The following is a 22,957-nucleotide window of genomic DNA, read 5'->3' on the forward strand; positions in this document are numbered from 1 at the left end:
CGGAAAAAGAGATGTTGGCTGTGGTTTTCTCCTTCGACAAATTCAGGTCCTATCTCATTGGCTTAGAGTAATTGTTTATACTGACCATGCAGCAATTCGCTATCTATTCGCCAAGACGGATTCCAAGCCAAGATTGATTCGGTGGATACTCTTACTACAAGAATTTGATTTCGAAATTAGAGACAAGAAAGGGAGTTAGAATTTAGTGGCGGATCATCTGTCTCGCTTGGAGTTGGAAGGAAAAGTTGAATATGAACTCATCAAAGAACAATTTCCTGATGAACATCTTTTTGAGGTAATTTCTAAACTTCCTTGGTTTGCTGACTTTGCTAAATTTCTTTCTTGTGGTGTTTTGCCTCCAGATCTTAATCATCACCAAAGGAAGGAATTTTTCCATGATGTCAAGTTCTATCTATGGGATGATCCGTTGGTGTACAAGAAGTGTTCGGACCAAGTGATAAGGAGATGTGTAGATGACGCTGAAGCAACAGAAATTTTAGAACAATGTCACTCTGCGCCGTATGGTGGTCACTTTGGAGCCTCACGGACAGCCGCAAAGGTACTTCAGTCTGGTTTTTATTGGCCAACTTTATTCAAAGACAGTTATACCTTGGTAAAATCATGTGATAGATGTCAAAGGATGAGAAATATATCTAGGCGTCATGAATTACCTCTCACAAATATTTTAGAGGTTGAATTATTCGATGTGTGGGGTATTGATTTTATGGGACCATTTCCTATATCTTTTGGGCAATCTTATATTTTATTAGCTGTTGATTATGTCTCGAAATGGGTGGAAGCAATCGCCACCTCCACTAATGATGCTCGTGTAGTGGTGCAGTTTGTACAGAAAAATATTTTCACGAGGTTTGGAACTCCAAGGGCCATTATCAGTGATGAAGGTACGCATTTTTGCAATAAAATCTTTAATTCATTACTGACAAAATATGGTGTTAGGAATAAAGTGGCGTGTGCATACCATCCGCAAACAAATGGTCAAGCTTAAATATCCAACCGGGAAATCAAGCAAATTCTGGAAAAGACGGTCAACACGAACCGGAAGGATTGGGCAATCAAGTTAGACGATGCACTATGGGCATACCGGACCGCGTTCAAAACTCCTATTGGCATGTCGCCCTATAGGTTGGTCTTTGGCAAAGCATGCCATCTGCCAGTGGAGTTAGAGCATCGAGCATATTGGGCGGTGAAAAAGTTGAATTTTGATATGAAAGCTGCTGGCGAAGAGCGATTGTTGCAATTGCATGAGATCGAGGAGTTTCGTAATCATTCATACGAAAATTCCAAGCTCTCAAAAGAACAGACCAAAAAGTGGCATGACAAACTATTGTTAAAAAGAGAATTTGAGCCTAGACAACATGTATTATTGTTTAATTCTCGTCTTAGATTATTTCCAGGTAAGTTGAAATCTCGTTGGTCTGGTCCGTTCACCGTGGTTAAAGTGCATCCATATGGAGCCATTGAACTGAGCTGTCAAGATGGTCAGACATTCCAAGTCAATGGGCAGAGGTTGAAACATTACTTTGGTAATGAAGTGCGGAACATGGAGAAAGTTGCTTTGATCGAACCTGCGTAACAACACCAGGAATGTCGGGTTGACGACGTTAAACCAAGCGCTCTTTGGGAGGCAACCCAAATTTTTATTTCGTTTTATTTTTATTTCATTTTATTTTAGTTAATTTTATTGAATTTCAGTATTTTTAATTATTTTACTAATTTTAGTCCTAATTAAGAGTTTTATTGCAGGTATTTTTCTTCACAAAAATTGCATTTTGTAGTCTGCAATTCGAGGATTAGGCGCTCCAGCGCTACATTCCAGGCACTCCAGCGCTGTTCTTAAGTTGGAATTTTATTTTTTGTTGTTCAAAGTCGAAGGTTCAGCGCTCCAACGCTAGAAATACAGCGCTCCAGCGCTACTATGTGAGTTTCAAAGTCGAAGGTTTAGCGCTCCAGCGCTTCAATTATAGCGCTCCAGCGCTCTCTCAGAAAATAATCGGGCGCTCCAGCGCCACTAATATAGCGCTCCAGCGCTATCGCGGAAAATCTGAAAAATAAAAGGGGATCTCAGAATTCATTCGTTCGAACCCCTGTTTCTTTCCCCAGCCTCGTCTCTCCGCCTCCACGCGATCCGCCCCTACAATTTATAGAAATTTCCAAAAATTAGGCAGCTAGGGTTCTCCGGGAGGATAGTGCGTTGTCCCACTTTCTTTCTATCACAGAGGTGAAATTCGATTTCAAGGCACAGTGACGTGTTGGTGTTTTAAAATTTCCGGATTCGTGCTATAAAACCGAGAATTGTGTCGATTGGTTGAGGTTTGAACGATATTGTTGGAAGTGGTGCATTGCTGTTTACTGTTGTTTTGTGGAGTTGTAATTGCACTATTGGAATGGCACCGAGAAAGAAACAAAAGCAGGGTGCATCTTCGTCCGATACTTTCGATGCCCATCGGTTTTGGGATGAAGAGGTCGCCAATAATTATCCTCTCATGGTGAGCAAGAGCATGGTTAGAGAACGAGGTTTTGATCCTAATTCTCATCTACCATTGTGGCATGTGCAACATGCAGCTGATGAGCGAAGATGGACGAGTTTTGTCCAACATCCCGGTGATGCTGTGATTTCTTTAGTCCGGGAATTTTATGTCAATCTCAAACGCAAGCATGAGCAGTATCATGTTCTAGTGCGGGGAAAGAGGGTGGCTTTTGATGGACATTCTATTAACACCATCTTCCATATGCCATCTCTTGATATGGATGACTATTCGGAGTTCCAGTCCGGTGAGGTAGACTATGATGAGATTCTAGCCACCCTGTGTGAGGAAGGGGCGCAGTGGAAGATGAAAGATGACAAGGTGGTGCATTTTCCGTCTGGGAAAATGAAGCAAGACGCGAGGTCTTGGTTTTTCTTGGTGGCTGCTCATGTTTTTCCCACAGGTCACACTTCTGAGGTGACGAAGAAACGGGTTGTCCTGACTTACTGTATCGTCACTGGGAAGACGATAAACTTAGGAAATATCATTCAGAAATCCATTCTTGCAGCAGTTAGGGGCGCTACCACTGGAGGATTGCCGCACCCATCATTGATCACTGCCCTTTGTGCACGTGCTGGGGTTACATGGGGTGCAGATGAAGAGCTTTTTAAGATCCAAGGACCTATTACTGGGACTACACGAGAGAATATACCACCCCCTCCGCGAGCAGCAGCGCCTCGGGATCGCCCTGCGAGTAGCAGCCAGCCACCACCACTACCACTTACTGGAGCGTATGAGCATTTTGATGAGCGATTGACGCGAGTGGAGCAGCGGCTAGACCTTTATTGTCGTCGGACTGATATTTTCATGGATTATATGGTGGATTTCACGACGACTATAGCCCAACGCTTTCCTGGCTCCAGTGAGGATCCGCAGTTTAACCCACCTCCTACTTGGCCCCCTCGGGATGACGACATGGACGATGACCACTGATGGTCATTGTCGTAGGTATGTGTTTGTTCCTTGTTTTTATTGATATTGCACATTGAGGACAATGCACATATCTGAGTTTGGGGGGATGTTGTTTGTTATTTTAGATGAGTTTTGTTGAGCTGTTTGTTGAATGGATTGTTGTTGAAGCTGAAGCGAAGTTCAGTTGCGAGTTTGATGGGTTGTTGCATGCTAAATTAGTCACTAGTTCCTGCATCTGTGTTTTTAGTTTTCTCGTTCGTATTATGTTTTTGCTTGTTTTGTTTTGTGTCAGTTTTATTGTTCAGTTTGTCGTTTTTTTTTGTTGTCTGTGTTCGTTTGTGTGGTTGTTTATTTGAGAAAACAAAAACAAAAATGTGTAAAATGAGAAAAGAAAAATAAAAATGGCCTATGATGATGAAGTTGAAAAAAAAAAGAAAAGAAAATGAAAATATAATCTAGTATTGGCGACATTGGATCTTGAGTTCTCACTTTTTCTGCACTATAGCCTTGACTGTCGATACTCCTGATAAGTAGAGAAAATTGTGTGAATTTTGTGAGAAGATTAGCTGATTTGATTCTTAACTTTGGTGATACATACTCGAAACTGAGGTAAATTTTTACAAACAGATAAATGATTTAGGCAACTTTTTTTTTTGAGCCTGCAAGCCTTTGATTTGTTTGTCTTTCATTTGTAGCCTTGCGAAAAAAAAAAAATCCAAAACTGAAAGAAAAGCCAAAAATCCAATTGGATGAAAAAGAAAGAAAAAAAAAAGCAAGAAAAGATAGAAAAAGATGGAGAAAGTAAGGTGAGGGGAGGCATTGAAAATGGATTGAAATTCGAGTCCAAAGAAAATGCAAAAAGGTGTAGAATGTATGGAGTAGAGGAGTCAGACAAATGTCTGACAATGCCCTGAAAATGATAAACCTAGCCTACTCAATACCGCAGAAAATTATAAATATCCAATTCCCTTTACTTGAATCCTATATGATTACATTGAATATCTATACTGGATACTTCTCTGCTATAAAAAGTGATTGCCTAATAGAACTACCTGATAAGTCCTGTTGATCTTTGTGAGTAATGGTTGAACTTGGTAGAGAGTGTGTTGAAACTAAAGAGCGGGGTTAATGATTCTTTGAGGCTTACTGATTGCATGATTTGATTGAAAGTTAGGTGGGTAGACAAGATTGGCTAATCACACACACACGAGAACTCTTGAGAAAATTAGCTACACATGGATTAATTGCTGAACATCTGAGGCCAGTTGGGTTATTTTAGTTTTACTTCTTTCTTGTGTGTTTTTAATTCCTTGTGCGTCTTAGTATTTTGTTTGTTGTGTTTTGTTTTGCTCGGGACTAGCAAAAGTTCAAGTTTGGGGGATTTGATAAGTGAAATTTTTACACTTATATTTTATATGAATTAGCTTGGCTTTTGTTGTGTTTTAAGCGATATTATGCATTTCTCTTGTTGTTTGTGTTGTTTGCAGGAATTTTAATGTTATTCATTTTAGTTGGTCAAAAGAAGTGAAAAAGAAGTGAAAAAGAGTTGAAGAACAAAGAAATAAAAGTGCTCAGATTAGCGCTACAAGCCAAGCGCTCCAGCGCTACACGAATTCTTCCGAAGGGTGAAAAGTCGAGGAAATAGCGTTCCAGCGCTACATATACAGCGCTCCAGTGCTGTTGGAAGAAAATGACAGGCGCTCCAGCGCCGATGATTAGCGCTCCAGCGCTACGCAATCCTAAAATTGGAAAAGTTTCTGATCGAGTTTAAGAAAGGATTTTAAGGCTTATTCTGAGGATACGAGGGCTTTTAGGGAGTTTTCAGAGGAGAAGACGGCTATTGAGAATTTTTGAAGTGCACAAGAGCTCGAGATTCCGGTACGAAGACTAAAGACGGCGGCATCCGGCGACGGAGAAGCTTCATTCTAATTCGTTCTAGTTTCTCTTTGAACTCTATTTTACTTAGTTTATGGATTGTTGGAAAAACATGAGTTATTTGATTTTGAATTGCGTTATGAACTAATTTCTTAGTCTAGAGGTAACCGGATCTTGACTGGAAACCATGATTGAGATATTTTGATTTATATATTTGAATTCTTCGCACAGTTTATTTGTGTTTTTCTGATTTTAATGCTTTCAATTTACTGGCCATAGATTGAATGATATTTTATTTAGAATCTATCACTCGAGAGAGGAGATTTTGAATACGACATAGGAAAATACATCTTTGGTGTTTATATTGTTCGAGAGGCATATAACTCCATAGAAGTCATTAGAAGAATTCTTGTGCTTTTTACCGGATTTAATAATTGAACTTTGATAGAGATATTGAGTTTGTTATTGATTACGAATTTCTGCTTGACACTCGAGAGAGGTAGTAGAAAATAATAGGGATTCTTGGCTAATAAACTAGAAGAATTAATAATTGAACAATCATTAGAAATAAATTGTGGTGGACAGTCAAGTGAAGTCGAACCTCTAGCATTCATCTCTTATTGAATTTTACTCTCGTGAACTCGTGGTTATTTAGTTTTGTTCTTGCAAATTTTAGTTTTATAAAAATCAAATCAATTTTGTAGCTCTACATAAGATTAGGATTTTATTAGTTACAAATATTTGATATAATATCATTTATTCATTCTCCGTGGGATAGACTTGGACTTAATTCCTATATTATAACTTGACATCGTGCGCTTGCGAGCGAAAAACATGCAACAGTTCTGTTTTTCCTTTCGGCAATGCCATTCTGCTGAGGTGTCTTAGGTGCTGAATATTCATGTGATATACCTTCCTTTTCACAGAATTGATCAAACAATGAGTTTTCAAATTCCTTCCCATGGTCAGTTCGAATCCTAATAACCTTCAAAGAATACAAGTTAGTAATCTGTTTTATCAACTTTTTGAAGGCTTCGAATGTCTCAGACTTTTCTCTTAGAAAACTTACCCATGAGTACCATGAAAAGTCATCAACACACACAAATGAATATATCTTACCTCCACAGCTTTCAACCTCTATAGGTCCCATTAAGTCCATGTATAGGAGTTCAAGACATCGTGTTGTCCCACAGTGTTGTAGCACTGGATGTGACACACGAGTTTGCTTACCTTTTTTACAGTCTCCACACACATATGGAACTCTAGAAGTTAGATTTGGCATCCCACGTACAACATCATACTGGCTCAATTTCTTCAATGCTTTGAAGTTGGCATGTCCCAACTTTTGATGCCATAAATTCAAATCATCAACCTTGGTGAATTTGCAAGCAATTTTCTCTCCAAGTTGATAACAGTTGTCCGATGATCTAGACCCTGTCAAAACACACGAATTACTTTTATCAAAAACTTGACATACATTCTTATCAAATTTAACATAAAGATCATCATCACAGAGTTGGCTAATGCTAATAAGATTAGAATTTAATCCTTCAACATGTAGAACATTGTGAAGCTTAGGCAGTCCTTCTACATTCAAAGTGCCTTTTCCAACAATATATCCATTGGCTCCTCCTCCATAAGTCACTTTTCCTTTATCCTGATCAACATAGTCAGAAAGATACTTCTTCAATCCTGTCATGTGGCGTGAACTGCCACTGTCGAAGTACCAATGACCTGCAACATTAGTTTTTAAGGAAGTATAAAAAACATTACAACTGGATTTAGCTTTTGGTACCCAAACCTTTTTCTCAGTATTTTTACTCCTGGCAGTGTTCTGGTTCAGTGTTGGAAACACTGATGACAGTTCTTGCCTGGAATTCCAGTACATATAGTCATACCTAAGTTTGAAACAGTAAGGCTTGATGTGACCTTGCTTGTGACAGTAATGACAAACAAACCTACGCTTCCTTTGCTTTTTTTTTTCCTGAACAGGAGCTTGTGCCTTCAATGGAATTGGTTTTTCCTTTGGAATTGCAATAGGAACGCTAGCAGATTTACTGTTCTCTTTGACAAAAACAGTTTTTGATGACTCCCCAACTTCAAACTTGCTATTATAAAATCCTAGACCAGCTCTATCATCTTTTCCCATCATCAGAATTGAATCCAACTTGGTCTTGCTTGGATTATACTTTGCGAGAGTTGCATTGGCTCTTCCAAGCTCTTCTTTGACCTTGCCTAGTTCTAAATCCTTCTTGCTCAGAACAACTTCAAGTCTAGCCACTGAAGCTTTCAGATCACTGTTCTCCTTTGTTAAAGCAGAATTTGTCTTGTTCCTTAATATCCAGTCATTATACAATTCTTCATACATCTTCTGAGCATTATCCCAAGAAAGTTCTACTTCACCAGCTTCCTGATTTGAGTCTCCAGAAATAGATGCATTCAGACAAAGTACTTTTTGGTCAGTGTTGTGACCAAGTGTTGTGACACCTGTGACAATACTATGTTTCTTCTGCAGCACCAAAACTGAAAGTGCATTGTGAGTCTCTTCTTCTCCTTGTTCTGTTCCTTCCTCACCTTCATCATCACTTAGGGAAGCACACATCCCTTTGCGAAGTCTGGTTGGACACTCATTAGCAAAGTGACCAAATCCTGTGCACTCATGACACTTCACAGACTCAAACTTCTTTGAGATAGACATTGTTTTTCCTTCTTTCTGAAAGTGATTTTGACTCTTTGAATGGATGATATTCTGTTCTGGTCCGCAAATTCTTAATGGTTTTCCGACAGCAGGAGCATTCAAAACTTTGGGTTTCTGACCAGGTTTCTTATAATCTCTCATTCTCTTCAAATAATTACCAAATTGTTTGGTAAGTAGGGCAATAGAATCATCTCCTAAGTCAGACTCTTTGACTCCATGTGTCAGATCAACAAAATCATTGTATGAGTCATTAGAAACTTGAAGTGCAATAGACTTACCTTTGTATTTTTTTCCAAAATTCATCTCTAACTCATATGTTCGAAGTGAACTCATCAATTCATCCAATCCCAGAATTGATGTGTCTTTAGATTCATCAATTGCACAAATATTCATTTGAAATCTTTTAGGCAGTGATCTCAAAACTTTGCTTACTAATCGTTCATTTGAAATAGCATCACCAATATCAATTGTCTCATTCTCGATCTTCCTCAAGCGGCGTTCATAATCATCAATTGTCTCACTTTCTTCCATTCTCAGATTTTCAAACTGAGTAGTGAGAATCCTTCTTTTGGTTCGACACACACTATCTGATCCTTCAAAGTGCATTTGAAGTTTTTCCCAAGCCTGTTTAGCATATACAAAGTTAGTGACCAATGAAAACATATTAAAATCAAGAGAAGTAAATATAGCATTAAGATCTTTGTTGTTCATATTCAAAGCAGCAGTCTCATCGGCATTCCATTCTGTTTCTGGTTTGAGGAGAAAATCTCATTCTCCATCAGTTCTCCTTGGTGGATTCAATTGTAGCACACGCTGCCATGCCTTTTCATCAATCGATTTGATGTAGACACGCATCCTAACTTTCCAGATAGAATAGTTGGATCCATCCAAGATTGGAGGACGTTGAGCAGTTCCTGAGTAAGGTATCTCCATTGTGATGTCCTGTCAAACACAAAAACAGAATCACACTTAGTATCGTCAAGTGAATGTCTTTGACGCCAAATGTAAGGTTTGGAAAGAATAAAATCACAGAAATACCAGAAAACTTTTCGAGTGTGTGTTATCTTTCAGTGTTGTCAACACTTCACGATAACACTATGCAGCAGAATAATTAACTAGCAGTAAAAGTAAATAACACAAAGATAATTATGCACAAGTATCAAATACTTGTGCGATGCCTCATGGCTTAAATAATCACTAGAAAATCAAATCAGTTTACAAAAACCAACTAGTGATTGTCTTATGAAAAACTATTTTTCATATGAATTAGCTTGGCTTTTGTTGTGTTTTGAGCGATATTATGCATTTCTCTTGTTGTTTGTGTTATTTGCAGGAATTTGAGTGTTATTCATTTTAGTTGGTCAAAAGAAGTGAAAAAGAAGTGAAAAAGAGTTGAAGAACAAAGAAATAAAAGTGCTCAGATTAGCGCTCCAGCGCTACACAGATTCTTCCGAAGGGTGAAAAGTCGAGGAAATAGCGCTCCAGCGCTGTTGGAAGAAAATGACGGGCGCTCCAGCGCCGATGATTAGCGCTCCAGCGCTACGCAATCCTAAAATTTGGAAAGTTTCTGATCGAGTTTAAGAAAGGATTTTAAGGCTTATTCTGAGGATACGAGGGTTTTTAGGGAGTTTTCAGAGGAGAAGATGGCAATTGAGAATTTTTGAAGTGCACAAGAACTTGAGATTCCGGTACGAAGACTGAAGACGGCGGCATCCGGCGACGGAGAAGCTTCATTCTAATTCGTTCTAGTTTCTCTTTGAACTCTATTTTTCTTAGTTTATGGATTGTTGGAAAAACATGAGTTATTTGATTTTGAATTGCGTTATGAACTAATTTCTTAGTCTAGAGGTAGACGGATCTTGACTGAAAACCATGATTGAGATATTTTGATTTATATATTTGAATTCTTTGCACAGTTTTTTTGTGTTTTCCTGATTTTAATGCTTTCAATTTACTAGCCATAGATTGAATGATATTTTATTTAGAATCTATCACTTAAGAGAGGAGATTTTGAATACGACATAGGAAAATACATCTTTGGTGTTTATATTGTTCGAGAGGCATATAACTCCATAGAAGTCATTAAAAGAATTCTTGTGCTATTTATCGGATTTAATAATTGAACTTTGATAGAGATATTGAGTTTGTTACTGAATACGAATTTCTACTTGACACTCGAGAGAGGTAGTAGAAAATAATAGGGATTCTTGGCTAATAAACTAGAAGAATTAATAATTGAACAATCATTAGAAATAAATTGTGGTGGACAGTCAAGTGAAGTCGAACCTCTAGCATTCATCGCTTATTGAATTTTACTCTCATGAACTCGTGGTTATTTAGTTTTGTTCTTGCAAATTTTAGTTTTATAAAAATCAAATCAATTTCGTAGCTCTACATAGGATTAAGATTTTATTAGTTACAAATATTTGATATAATATCATTTATTCATTCTCTGTGGGATCGACTTGAACTTAATTCCTATATTATAACTTGACATCGTGCGCTTGAGAGCGAAAAACATGCAACAAGTTTTTGGCGCCGTTGCCGGGGAGTGAATTTTATTTGATTTATATTAAATTGTGATAATTAGTCTTAATTTTGATTTAGAGCATTTTATTTCTTTTGTTGGTTCTAATTTTAATTTTTTCCTGTCTATGCAGTTTATGCGAAAAAGCCAAAGTTACGACTCACTGCTCTTTGATCCGGAAATCAAAAAAACTGCTAAAGCTTTGCGAAAAGCTAGAAGAAAAGAGTTGCAACAAATGGCTAAAGAAAGGGAAAGAGCTGTCAATAATGCTCTGGTGCCGATCAGAGATCACTTTCGATCGGTGATCAATACTCATTATTCTGGGATAGCTCGGCAGAACATCACGGCGAATAATTTTGAGTTGAAGCCAGCTCTGATTAATATGGTGCAGCAGAATCAGTTCAGGGGTGCAGCTACTGAAGATCCAAATCTACATCTGCGTAATTTTTTGGAGATTGATGACACAGTGAAGATTCATGGTGTTACTGAAGACACCATCAAACTACGATTGTTCCAGTTTTCTAAATTTCCTGAACAGGCTTATGAGATGCTTGAGCAAATGACTGTTAACAGTTATCAGTGGTCGAGTGAGAGATCTGCAATAAGGAAGCCTGCTGGAATTCATGAGGTTGACGCATTCACTGCTTTGACTGCTCAGATGGCTACTATTTCTACACAGTTGGCTGCACTGACAAAAGGGAATCAAAGTTCTACTGAGACAGCATCACTGGCGACTGCCGTAAATTCTGCTGATGGATTTGAGAGTATGGAGCAAGCCCAATATGTGAAAAACAGGAATTACAACAATTATCGAGGTAATTCTGTAACCAATCAGTATCATCCTAGTTTGCGTAATCATGAGAATTTTTCATATGCAAATAATAAGAATGTGTTGAATCCTCCACCAAGGTTCAATACTCAGAATGGTGAGGGTAAGGCATCGTTGGAAGATGTAGTGAGTAATTTTATTTCAGAATCTTCCACAAGATTTAAGAGGAATGAGAATAAGCTGGATAGTATGGAGACACACTTGACCAATGTGAGCGCTTCTATAAAAAATCTTGAAACACAAATTGGTCAGCTGGCGAATGCATTGAATAATCAGCAGAGAGGTGTATTTCCTAGCAATACTGAGGTTAATCATAGGGAGCAATGCAAGGCTGTTACTCTTAGAAGTGGTAAAGAACTTGGGACTGATAACCCAAAGGCTGTGGATGATGAAGAAGTTGAAGAGATTGTGGTAGAGTCTGAAAAATCTGATAGCCAAAATTCCAGCAAGTCTGCAGTTGTGCCTGAGAACCCGCCTGTGCCAAAAGCTGTTTTGCCATATCCTCAGCGGTTCAAGAAGAAAGCGTTGGATGAGAAGTTTTCTAAGTTTCTTGACATCTTCAAGAAAATTCATATTAATATTCCATTCGCTGATGCATTGGAGCAGATGCCACACTATGCTAAATTCATGAAGGATGTGATGGCGAGGAAGAGAAAGCTTGAAGAGTTTGAAATAGTGAAGTTGACATAGGAGTGCAGCGCCATCCTACAAAAGAAACTGCCACATAAATTGAAAGATCCAGGGAGTTTCACTATTTCTTGTATTATTGGTGGTGCGACTGTTAATAGGGCATTATGTGATTTAGGTGCAAGTATTAATTTAATGCCTTTGTCTATTTTCAGGTCTTTGGAGCTTGGTGAGGTGAAACCAACCACGATTACTTTGCAGTTGGCTGACCGTTCTCTGACATATCCTCGAGGAGTTGTGGAAGAAGTTCTGGTAAAAGTAGATAAGTTTATTTTTCCTGCTGACTTTTTAGTGCTTGACATGGAAGAAGATCAAGATGTCCCTCTAATTTTGGGGAGACCATTCTTGACGACTGGCAGAGCGTTAATTGATGTGCAGGAGGGTGAATTAACTCTACGAGTTGGTGGTGATGCTGTCACCTTCAATATCTATAAAACTATGAAATACCAAGATGAGGTACATTCTTGTAATCGCATTGATTTATCTAATTCTTATGAGAATAATTTTTGTGCAGGAATGGAATTGGAGGACGCATTGGCTAGGTGCTTAATTAATTCTATAACCCAATTTGAGGGGGATGATTGGGAACTTAGAGAGCAAATTCTTGCTCTTGAAAGTTTGCCAAAGGAAAAAGATGGCCAAGACAAAATTAAAGCATTGTCTGAGGAATTCGAAAAAGAGGTACCAGTTTCTTCTACTCCTGAATTGAAAGAACTGCCTGGTCATTTATGTTATGCATTTTTGGAAGAAAATTCGACTAACCCGGTAATTATTTCATCCTCTCTTACTCATGATGAAAAAGATAAATTATTAAGAGTTTTGAGAAAATTTAAATCTGCGTTGGGTTGGTCAATTTCTGATATCAAGGGAATTAGTCCAAATATTTGCATGCATAAGATTTTAATGGAGGAGTCATATAGTCCTTATGTTGATCATCAAAGGAGGTTAAATCCTGCGATGAAGGAAGTGGTAAAAGCTGAGGTTTTGAAATTATTGAATGCTGGTATTATTTATGCTATATTTGACAATTCTTGGGTGTCGCCAGTACAGGTAGTGCCGAAAAATGGAGGTATGACTATAGTTAAAAATGAGAAAAACGAGTTGATTTCAACTCGTACTGTTACTGGTTGGAGAGTTTGCATTGATTATAGAAGGTTGAATAAATCTACTAGAAAAGATCATTTTCCCCTTCCTTTTATTGATCAGATGCTTGACAGGTTGGCAGGTTATAAACATTACTGCTTTTTAGATGGCTATTATGGCTACAATCAAATTGCTATAGCGCCAGAGGATCAAGAGAAAACAACTTTCACATGTCCCAATGGTACTTATGCTTTTAGGAGAATGCCATTTGGTTTGTGTAATGTACAGGCTACTTTTCAGCGGTGCATGATGACAATTTTTTCTGACATGGTGGAAGAAGTCATGGAAATTTTTATGGATGATTTTTCTGTGTTTGGGTCTTCGTTTGATCATTGTTTGCACAATCTGACCCTTGTTTTGCAGCGTTGTCAAGAGAAAAATCTAGTGCTTAACTGGGAAAAATGCCACTTCATGGTGCAAGAAGGTATCATACTTGGGCATAAAGTGTCAGCTAATGGGCTTTAGGTGGATCGAGCAAAAGTGGTTGCGATTGAAAAGCTTCCACCGCCAAATAATGTGAAAGCCATTAGAAGCTTCTTGGGACACGCCGGGTTCTATCGTCGCTTTATTAGAGATTTTTCTAAAATTACAAAGCCTTTATTAATTTATTAGAAAAAGATACATCATTTATTTTTGATGATGCGTGTTTGCAGGCGTTCACGAAAATCAAGGAGGCACTAATTTCTGCGCCTATTATGATTGTGCCTGATTGGAAGGAGCCATTTGAAGTAATGTGTAATGCCAGCGATTATGCTGTGGGAGCAATTTTGGGACAAAGAAAAGATAAGATGTTTCGGGCGATTTACTACGCCAGCCGCACTCTTGATGGAGCACAACAGAATTACACTACTACGGAAAAAGATATGTTGGCTGTGGTTTTCTCCTTCGACAAATTTAGGTCCTATCTCATTGGCTCTAGAGTAATTGTTTATACTGACCATGCAGCAATTCGCTATCTATTCGCCAAGACGGATGCCAAGCCAAGATTGATTCGGTGGATACTCTTACTACAAGAATTTGATTTTGAAATTAGAGACAAGAAATAGAGTTAGAATTTAGTGGCGGATCATCTGTCTCGCTTGGGGTTGGAAGGAAAAGTTGAATATGAACTCATCAAAGAACAATTTCCTGATGAACATCTTTTTGAGGTAACTTTTAAACTTCCTTGGTTTGCTGACTTCGCTAATTTTCTTTCTTGTGGTGTTTTGCCTCCAGATCTTAATCATCACCAAAGGAAGAAATTTTTCCATGATGTCAAGTTCTATCTATGGGATGATCCGTTGGTGTACAAGAAGTGTTAGGACCAAGTGATAAGGAGATGTGTAGATGACACTGAAGCAACAGAAATTTTAGAACAATGTCACTCTGCGCCGTATGGTGGTCACTTTGGAGCCTCACGGACAGCCGCCAAGGTACTTCAGTCTGGTTTTTATTGGCCAACTTTATTCAAAGACAGTTATACCTTGGTAAAATCATGTGATAGATGTCAAAGGTGTGTGAACACGGTCGTTCTCCGGATCGAAAAAGAAAGCGATAACCTTTGCAGCGAAAGTTTTAAATTTTTATATGGAACGATTCCATATCGAGGGTATCAAATTCCTACGATTAAAATTAATAACATAAAATTTAAACAATATAAATTTTACCTTAAAATCTCGAAGCGAGATTATGGAAACCAACAGATTAATCTGCTCTTGTTGTATATCCCAGGAACTGATGAACGAACAATTCTTCAATCAGGTCCACGAACAGAAATTTAATCCCTCTGATAGACTGCACTAGAAAGTCTATCAGAAGTTTCTACGAAGAGAAAATTAACAGATTTGATCTGTTAAACCAGACTGCAAATTCAAAATTCACAGGCTGAATTTTTCGAACAGAGAGAGGAGAGGGGGCGGCCACACCTAGAGAGAAAAACTAGGGTTTTCAAAAATTTTGTGACCTTGTTGTGTGTAATTTCTGTACTGCAATAACTTATTTATAATGTGGGCTGCTAACAACTTAGGGCCCATTAGTCATAAGTTCAAGTCTGACAAGCAAAGCCCGCATAAACAGAAATTAATATAAAATTCATCGTGACTCAGATTGATAAACCAATTTCACCAATGTGCACAGAAACCATTTCTGCATCTTTTAAAGTCAAGATAAATTTTCTGAATCCGAATTCAGTGGTTTCCAAAAATGTCCATCACTATGTCATTTTAGGAAATCTTACTCCCTCTACTTTTAAATAATAAGTCCCACTTCTTTATTCACTAAATTTAACTCTTTAAATTTAATTATCTCAACAGGGATTAAAAATCCATTACTTGTGTGACTCTCAATGGTTCAGGGATACAGCTAGCCGTGGGCTCAAAACTCCTTGTGACTCGGAACAACAATTTCCAACTTGCCCATCGAATCATGGTAAGAGCGCCTAGCAACATCGCCCCATGATTCCCTAGGTATCACTGATAGTGCCTGCAAGAACCAATAGATTTTGGTTAGCGTACGGTACGGTCCCTTCATCCATATATCCCGATCGAATCAACAACCATTGGTAAATCGAGAGTCGTTCGAGATTCGATAACTATGCAATGCATCTTGAAGATCAAATAGTGACATTGCATGTGCTACTAGGAAACCAAGTAAACTTAAACACATCATGTACTCTGGCCAGAGATTCGTCACACTAATATCTACTCAGATTGCATAGGATATCCACACTCGCAAGTATGTGGTGAATCCTTTACAACAAAGCATCGACTCCTATACGTGTCGTAACTGTACCCAATCCCGACACCTGATGACCCCAATAGAGTCGGTAAACAAGTCAAAGTACAATACTAGCATATAGAGTCTCAATGATGTTTCAAGTAGTAAGGACTAATGGTGTACAACCAAAACCGCGGACTTTATCCACTCGATAAGTGATAACCACTTGGAAAGTCCGGATAAGGTAGTTCGATCATTCATCATATGAATATCCATTTGCATGCTTTGAACATCTCTATGTTCCATACCAATGAAACGTGGTACTCGGCATCGCAAATGCTAGTCTCAATCTCGAGCGATCCTTATCCTTATTAACGGATGGCTCAATCGACTAGGAACTGTTTAGAATATACAGTGACTATAAGATGTGTTTCATGATAGCCATTCCCATGTGCTACCACATCTTACATACACTATAGTATATTCAAGGTCTTCATCTAAACATCTTATAGTATGTCACAACATAATAATATGATAAAAGATAAAGTAAATGCCATTATAAAAGTGTAAATTATATTAAACAAAAGATTGTTTATACATAGAGTCATAAAAGCCCTTAGCCACAAGTTGGCTCACCGGGCACCCACTCTTTCAATCTCCCACTTGCCCTAAAGCCAACTAGTCATACTACGTAGTCCCATTGCTTCGCGATGTTTGTCAAATAATGGTCCTGGCAAGGGCTTAGTAAGTGGATCAGCGGTATTGTCTGCAGAGGCCACTCTCTCGACAGTGATGTCTCTTCTTTCCACGATCTCCCGGATGATGTGGTATTTCCTCAGTACGTGTTTGGATCTTTGATGAGACCTTGGTTCCTTTGCCTGAACAACGGCACCCGTGTTGTCACAGTACACCGGGACTGGACCAACAGCTTCAGGAATAACGCCCAACTCTTGGACGAAATTCCTCATCCAAACGGCCTCTTTAGCAGCAGCTGATGCCGCAATGTATTCTGCCTCAGTGGTGAAATCCGCTGTGGTGTCCTGCTTGGAACTCTTCCAAGAGACAGCACCGCCATTGAGCATGAACACAAATCCAGAGGTTGAATTCGAGTCATCCACGTCACTTTGGAAGCTAGAGTCGGTATAGCCTTCCAATTTCAGTTCTCTTCCTCCATAAACCATGAATACATTCTTAGTTCTTCTCAAGTACTTAAGAATATCCTTCACGGCTTTCCAATGCATTTGATCAGGATTGGCTTGATATCTGCTCGTGACACTCAGAGCAAATGCCACATCCAGTCTGGTAGATATCATCCCATACATGATACTCCCTATGGCTGATGCATATGGTATGTGTGTCATTTTTTCTATCTCTTCGTCAGTCTTGGGACACATAGACTTGGATAGAGAGACTCCATGACACATAGGTAGATGTCTTCTCTTGGACTCATCCATTGAAAACCTTTTCAATATAGTGTCGATGTAGGTAGCTTGAGTAAGTCCTATCATTCTCTTAGATCTATCTCTATAGATCTATATCCCTAGAATATAGGACGCCTCACCCAAATCCTTCATCGAGAATCTACCTGACAACCATATCTTTGTTGACTGCAACATCCCTACATCATTCCCAATGAGTAAGATGTCATCAACATAAAGTACTAAGAATGTCACAGCATCCTTAACTACTTTTTTGTACACGCATGGTTCCTCCGGGTTCTTGATGAAACCAAAATCCTTTATTGTTTCATCAAATTTCTGGTTCCAACTTCTTGATGCTTGTTTGAGACCATAAATTGATCTCTGAAGCTTACATACCTTATGCTCGCTTCCCATGGATGTGAATCCCTTAGGCTGCATCATATAGATCTCTTCCTTAATGTTTCCATTAAGGAATGCAGTCTTCACATCCATTTGCCATATCTCATAGTCATACCATGCAGCAATGGCAATAAGGATTTTTATGGACTTGAACATTGCGACTGGTGAAAAAGTTTCATCATAGTCAACTCCTTGTCTTTGAGTATAACCTTTTTCCACCAATCGTGCCTTGTAGGTCAGTACCTTTCCATCAGTCCCAAGTTTTCTCTTGTAGATCCATTTACACCCTATTGGAACAATTCCATCGGGAGGATCTACTAAAGACCAAACTTGGTTTGTATGCATCGAATCTATTTCCGACTGCATAGCTTCAAGCCATAAATTCGAATCCGCATCAGAAATTGCTTCCTTGAAGTTTCTTGGATCACATCCAATGTCGGGTTCACTTTGATCCCCTTTAAGAAGAAGACCATATCTAATAGGAGGCCTAGAAGTCCTTTCGGATCTTCTAGTAATAGGCGTGTCTTGTGATGATTCTTGAGGTATAGGATCGTTATTTTGTATCTCGGGTTCTTCTCGAATTTCTTCTAGTTCCATCATCTTGCCTTTCTTATCCAATAAGAACTCCTTCTCCAAGAAGGTGGCATTCCTTGAAACAAACACTTTTGTTTCAGTAGGATGATAGAAATAATATCCGATTGAATTCTTCGGATACCCTACAAAATAACATAAGGTGGATCGACTATCCAACTTATCTCCCACTGTCTGCTTCACGTAAGCAGGACATCCCCAAATCCTCAAGTACGAATACTTAGGAGCTTTGCCATTCCATAACTCGTATGGTGTTTTGTCCACTGCTTTAGTGTGGACGTTGTTCAACAACAATACCGCCGTTTCAAGAGAATAGCCCCAAAACGAAGGTGGGAGCTCAGTGAAGCTCATCATAGATCGAACCATGTCCAACAAGGTTCGATTGTGACGCTCCGAAACACCATTCAGCTGAGGTGTCATAGGAGGAGTCCACTGAGAGAGAATCTCATTCTCTTTTAGATAATCCAAGAACTCGGTACTTAAGTATTCTCCACCTCGATCTGATCGAAGTGATTTAATACTATTACCTAGTTTGTTTTCTATTTCAGCCTTGAATTCTTTGAACTTTTCAAATGATTCAGACTTATATTTCATCAAATATAAGTACCCATACCTAGAATAATCATCAGTAAAGGTAATGAAGTAGGTGTGACCAAATTTTGTACCAATACTAAATGGTCCGCAAACATCTGTATGGATTAAATCCAATAGATTTTGACTACGCTCTGGCTTTCCTTTGAAAGGATATTTAGTCATTTTTCCTTTGAGGCAGGACTCACAAGTAGGTAGAGAGTTAATATCAGACATATCAAACATGCCCTCTCCCACTAGCTTGTTCATCCTCCTTGAAGAAATATGACCTAGCCTAGCATGCCAAAGGTTTGCCGGGTTTTTATTATCAATTTTCCTTTTATTTGTTGTTACCGGTTTATCAACATAATTAATTGGAACGTCTTTTAATTTTAAGTTATATAGATCATTTTCAAGTTGTCCACATCCAATTAAACATTCATTCTTGTAAATATTACAAATCTCATTCACAAAATTGCAATAAAAACCATCTCTATCAAGCATAGAAATAGAAATAATGTTTTTAACCAAATCTGGCACATATAAAACATCTCTCAAAAATAACTTAAAATCATTCTGCAAAATTAAACAAATGTCTCCCACAGCTTTGGCTTCAACTCGAGAACCATTTCCGAGCCTCAGCTGGGTCTCACCCATCCAAAGCTTGCGACTTCTTGTCATCACCTGCAAATCATTGCAAATGTGAGATCCACATCCGGTATCCAATACCCAAGAAGTAGTATTAAGTGAAACATTTATTTCAATATAAAACATACCCTTCGCAGTTCGCAACTGCTCGAGATATTCCTTGCAGTTACGTTTCCAATGACCGGGTTTCTTGCAGTGATGGCAAACATCCTTGGATTTTTCCATGTTTGAAGCCTTTGTCTTGTTCTTCTTCTCGGGTCCGGTTTTCTTGGATGGGGCAGAACGTTTCTTACCCTTTGTACTTGGCCCCTTCTTAGCAGAAGAAGAGGAGCCCACCAAGAGAACCGGTTTATCCTTCTTTAAAGTGGCTTCATAAGTTACAAGCATATTGACCATCTCTTCAAGGGAGGCCTCTATCTTTTTCCTATTGAAATTCACCACAAAACCGTCAAACGATGAAGGAAGAGAGAGAAGTAATAAGTCCACATTGACTTCATGCTCCAATACCAATTCAAGCGTTATCAACTTCTGAATGAGCCAAATCACGCGTACCCCATGATCACGGACCGAAGTCCCTTCACGCATGCGACACGTCATTAACTCTTTTACAGTAGCGAACCTCTCAGCTCTCGATTGAGCCCCAAAAAGTTCCTTGAGTTGTGCGTGAATGTCAGCAGCATTCACGGTATCCTCAAATCGCCTCTGGAGTTCATCAAACATCGAAGCTTGCATATAGCATTTGGCCTTGATATCATGGTCCCACCATTTATCAAGTTTGGCCAACTCTTCCGGATTTATATCAGCTGGTGCTTCCTTCGGAGGAGATTTTTCTAACACGTAGAACATCTTCTCCGAGGTCAAGACAATCTTCAACTTACGGAACCATTCCGTATAGTTTGCGCCAGTCAGTTTGTTTTGTTCGAGAATAGAGAATAGTGGATTGCGCGAATTCATCTTAATGAAATACTGAAAAAAAACAGACAATAATCAGTGATTGTTTAATTAATTTACTAAGACATAAAATAAGGAGAAATTTATTTTATGAATCTCACTCCCACTATTTTAACGATTTCACTACCCTCTAGTGAAAACGAGAAACATTTTCTTTAGTGGGAACATGGAGTCCAATTGACAAACTATAGTCCCGAATAATATCAGCCAACCATAATTTTCAAATGGTAGAGCCCAATTGCTTCCAAAGCAACCTCCATGTTTTTACCTAATGTCCAATAAGGGCCCAATAATATGACGCCGTTTATTGTGATACGTCAAGATGACCCATTAATATTAAGTTGTGATGGACGGTCGCCATGTGGATCCCCAATAATATGAGCCAATCCCATGGGAGTTCCATCCAACTTACAACATGTGTTGATCCAATGTACAGCTTTTCGACGAAGGGCCCCCCCCAATAATATGAACCGGACCGTATCTGCGGGTAGCATCTCATACATTGATCGTTGATGGAAGGTAGGAACATTTAAACAATATTTAAATGCCCTTTTGTTCTTGATATCAATTTTTAAAAAATTTAAAATGAGGGATTTTAATTTTGAAAAGGTTTGTCTCATCATTCAAAATTTTGTATGCTTGCGGGATTCATACAATTTAGTCTAAGCATGCATACTACAATAATATCATATATTATTTTAGGATGATCGATTCCATTACTAATCGACCCGTGGTTTCCAATCACGAGTCTAAATCCAATCCTAGGTAATATGCAAGTATGCTATGCAATCCTATTACATTGAGCTTCCAATTTACATTTCTTTGGTCTTTATTGTCTGCTGGGCCCACCTTTGTCTTCAAATCTTTATCTCCCACTAAGTTTAATAAATTTACAATAAATTTTGATGACAAGCAGGGGATACATATTTAAGGGGTGGGAACGGGCCATAAACCAGGCCCACTTTTATTACATATGACAATTCATATTGGGCCATAAACCAGGCCCATTAATAAACCCAACAACAATAATTAAAACCAAATGTGAACAACCTAACATACACCTATAATATTGGTCATGGCAATCGATCATCCTTATCCAATAATATTTAATTCAAAATTAATTCATTGGATATCATGCAATGGCAATAAATTTAAATAGATAAAATCATATTTCATATATAAAATCTTATTTTATATATAAAATCATATTTTATCTAGTTTATCCATAAAATCATATTTTACATATAAAATCCAATTTTATACATAAAATCATATTTTATTATCAATTGTACCAAAATTATTAATTTAAAGATTTAATTTATTGGATTAAATTTATAAATTTCCAAAATTCAAAATTTATCCAAAAATTAATTTTCTTAAAAATTTTTGGGCTCAAACAATTTTGACCCATTGCCTCGTGGACCAACTGAAACAATTTTCAATCGGGCCAAGAACTGGGCCCAAAACCATTTTGGGCTAGAATTCATAATTCAAGGAAAAATTTATTTTTTAATAAAAAAATTTCTGGGCAGCCCGGGACAATCTCGGGCTGCCCGCCCGTCGCTGGGCTGGACTCGTCAAGCCCAGCCGCTGGGCCGCTCCATGCGGCCCAGCTTCGCGGGCTAGGGCAACGCTTGCCCTAGCTCGCGCAGGGCTGCGCGCGGCGCTGCTCGCTGCCTTCGGGCAGCGGGCAGCCCCGAAAATAATTTTTTTTTCTTTTCCGTTTTATTTTTCTGAAAAATCAAGGCTTTGTACAATCGATAAAATTTTAATCGTAAAATCCGAGAACAACCTGGCTCTGATACCACTGTTGAAACATGGTCGTTCTTCAGATCGAAAAAGAAAGTGATACCCTTTGCAGCGGAAGTTTTAAATTTTTATATGGAACGATTCCATATCGAGGGTATCAAATTCCTACGATTAGAATTAATAACATAAAATTTAAACAATATAAATTTTACCTTAAAATATCGAAGCGAGATTATGGACACCAACAGATTAATCTGCTCTTGTTGTATATCCCAGGAACTGATGAACGAACAATTTTTCAATCAGGTCCACGAACAAAAATTTAATCCCTCTGATAGACTGCACTAGAAAGTCTATCAGAAGTTTCTACGAAGAGAAAATTAACAGATTTGATCTGTTAAACCAGACTGCAAATTCGAAATTCATAGGCTGGATTTTTCGAACAGAGAGAGGAGAGGGGGCGGCCACACCTAGAGAGAAAAACTAGGGTTTTCGAAAATTTTGTGACCTTGTTGTGTGTAATTTCTATACTGCAATAACTTATTTATAATGTGGGCTGCTAACAGCTTAGGGCCCATTAGTCATAAGTTCAAGCCTGACAAGCAAAGCCCGCATGTTCAGAAATTAATATAAAATTTATCGTGACTCAGATTGATAAACCAATTTCACCAATGTGCACAGAAACCATTTCTGTATCTTTTAAAGTCAAGATAAATT

At 38.4% G+C, this 22,957-nt stretch overlaps 1 protein-coding gene across 1 annotated transcript; it reads right to left on the reverse strand.

Annotated features, from left to right (window-relative positions):
* Positions 1 to 6,025: 6,025 nt before the first annotated feature.
* Positions 6,026 to 8,964, reverse strand: LOC140888918 (uncharacterized). Its single transcript, XM_073296618.1, has 5 exons — positions 8,854 to 8,964; positions 8,464 to 8,655; positions 6,811 to 8,175; positions 6,246 to 6,318; positions 6,026 to 6,039 (listed from the first exon to the last, which is right to left on the reverse strand). The coding sequence occupies exons 1-5, from the start codon at positions 8,962 to 8,964 to the stop codon at positions 6,026 to 6,028; spliced, it is 1,755 nt and encodes a 584-aa protein (XP_073152719.1).
* Positions 8,965 to 22,957: the final 13,993 nt, after the last annotated feature.

The sequence above is a fragment of the Henckelia pumila genome, chromosome 3 (genome assembly GCF_033568475.1).
Source record: "Henckelia pumila isolate YLH828 chromosome 3, ASM3356847v2, whole genome shotgun sequence".
NCBI lineage: Eukaryota > Viridiplantae > Streptophyta > Magnoliopsida > Lamiales > Gesneriaceae > Henckelia > Henckelia pumila.

What these genes read in the sequence shown, in the direction of transcription:
- LOC140888918 (XM_073296618.1), bottom strand. Translation starts at nt 8,964, where the DNA reads ATGGAGATACCTTACTCAGGAACTGCTCAACGTCCTCCAATCTTGGAT. An exon ending in TCAAATCGATTGATGAAAAG is followed by an intron (nt 8,656 to 8,853) that starts GCATGGCAGCGT and finishes TATGCTAAACAG; the next exon opens with GCTTGGGAAAAACTTCAAAT. An exon ending in CTATTTCAAATGAACGATTA is followed by an intron (nt 8,176 to 8,463) that starts GTAAGCAAAGTT and finishes AATTATTTGAAG; the next exon opens with AGAATGAGAGATTATAAGAA.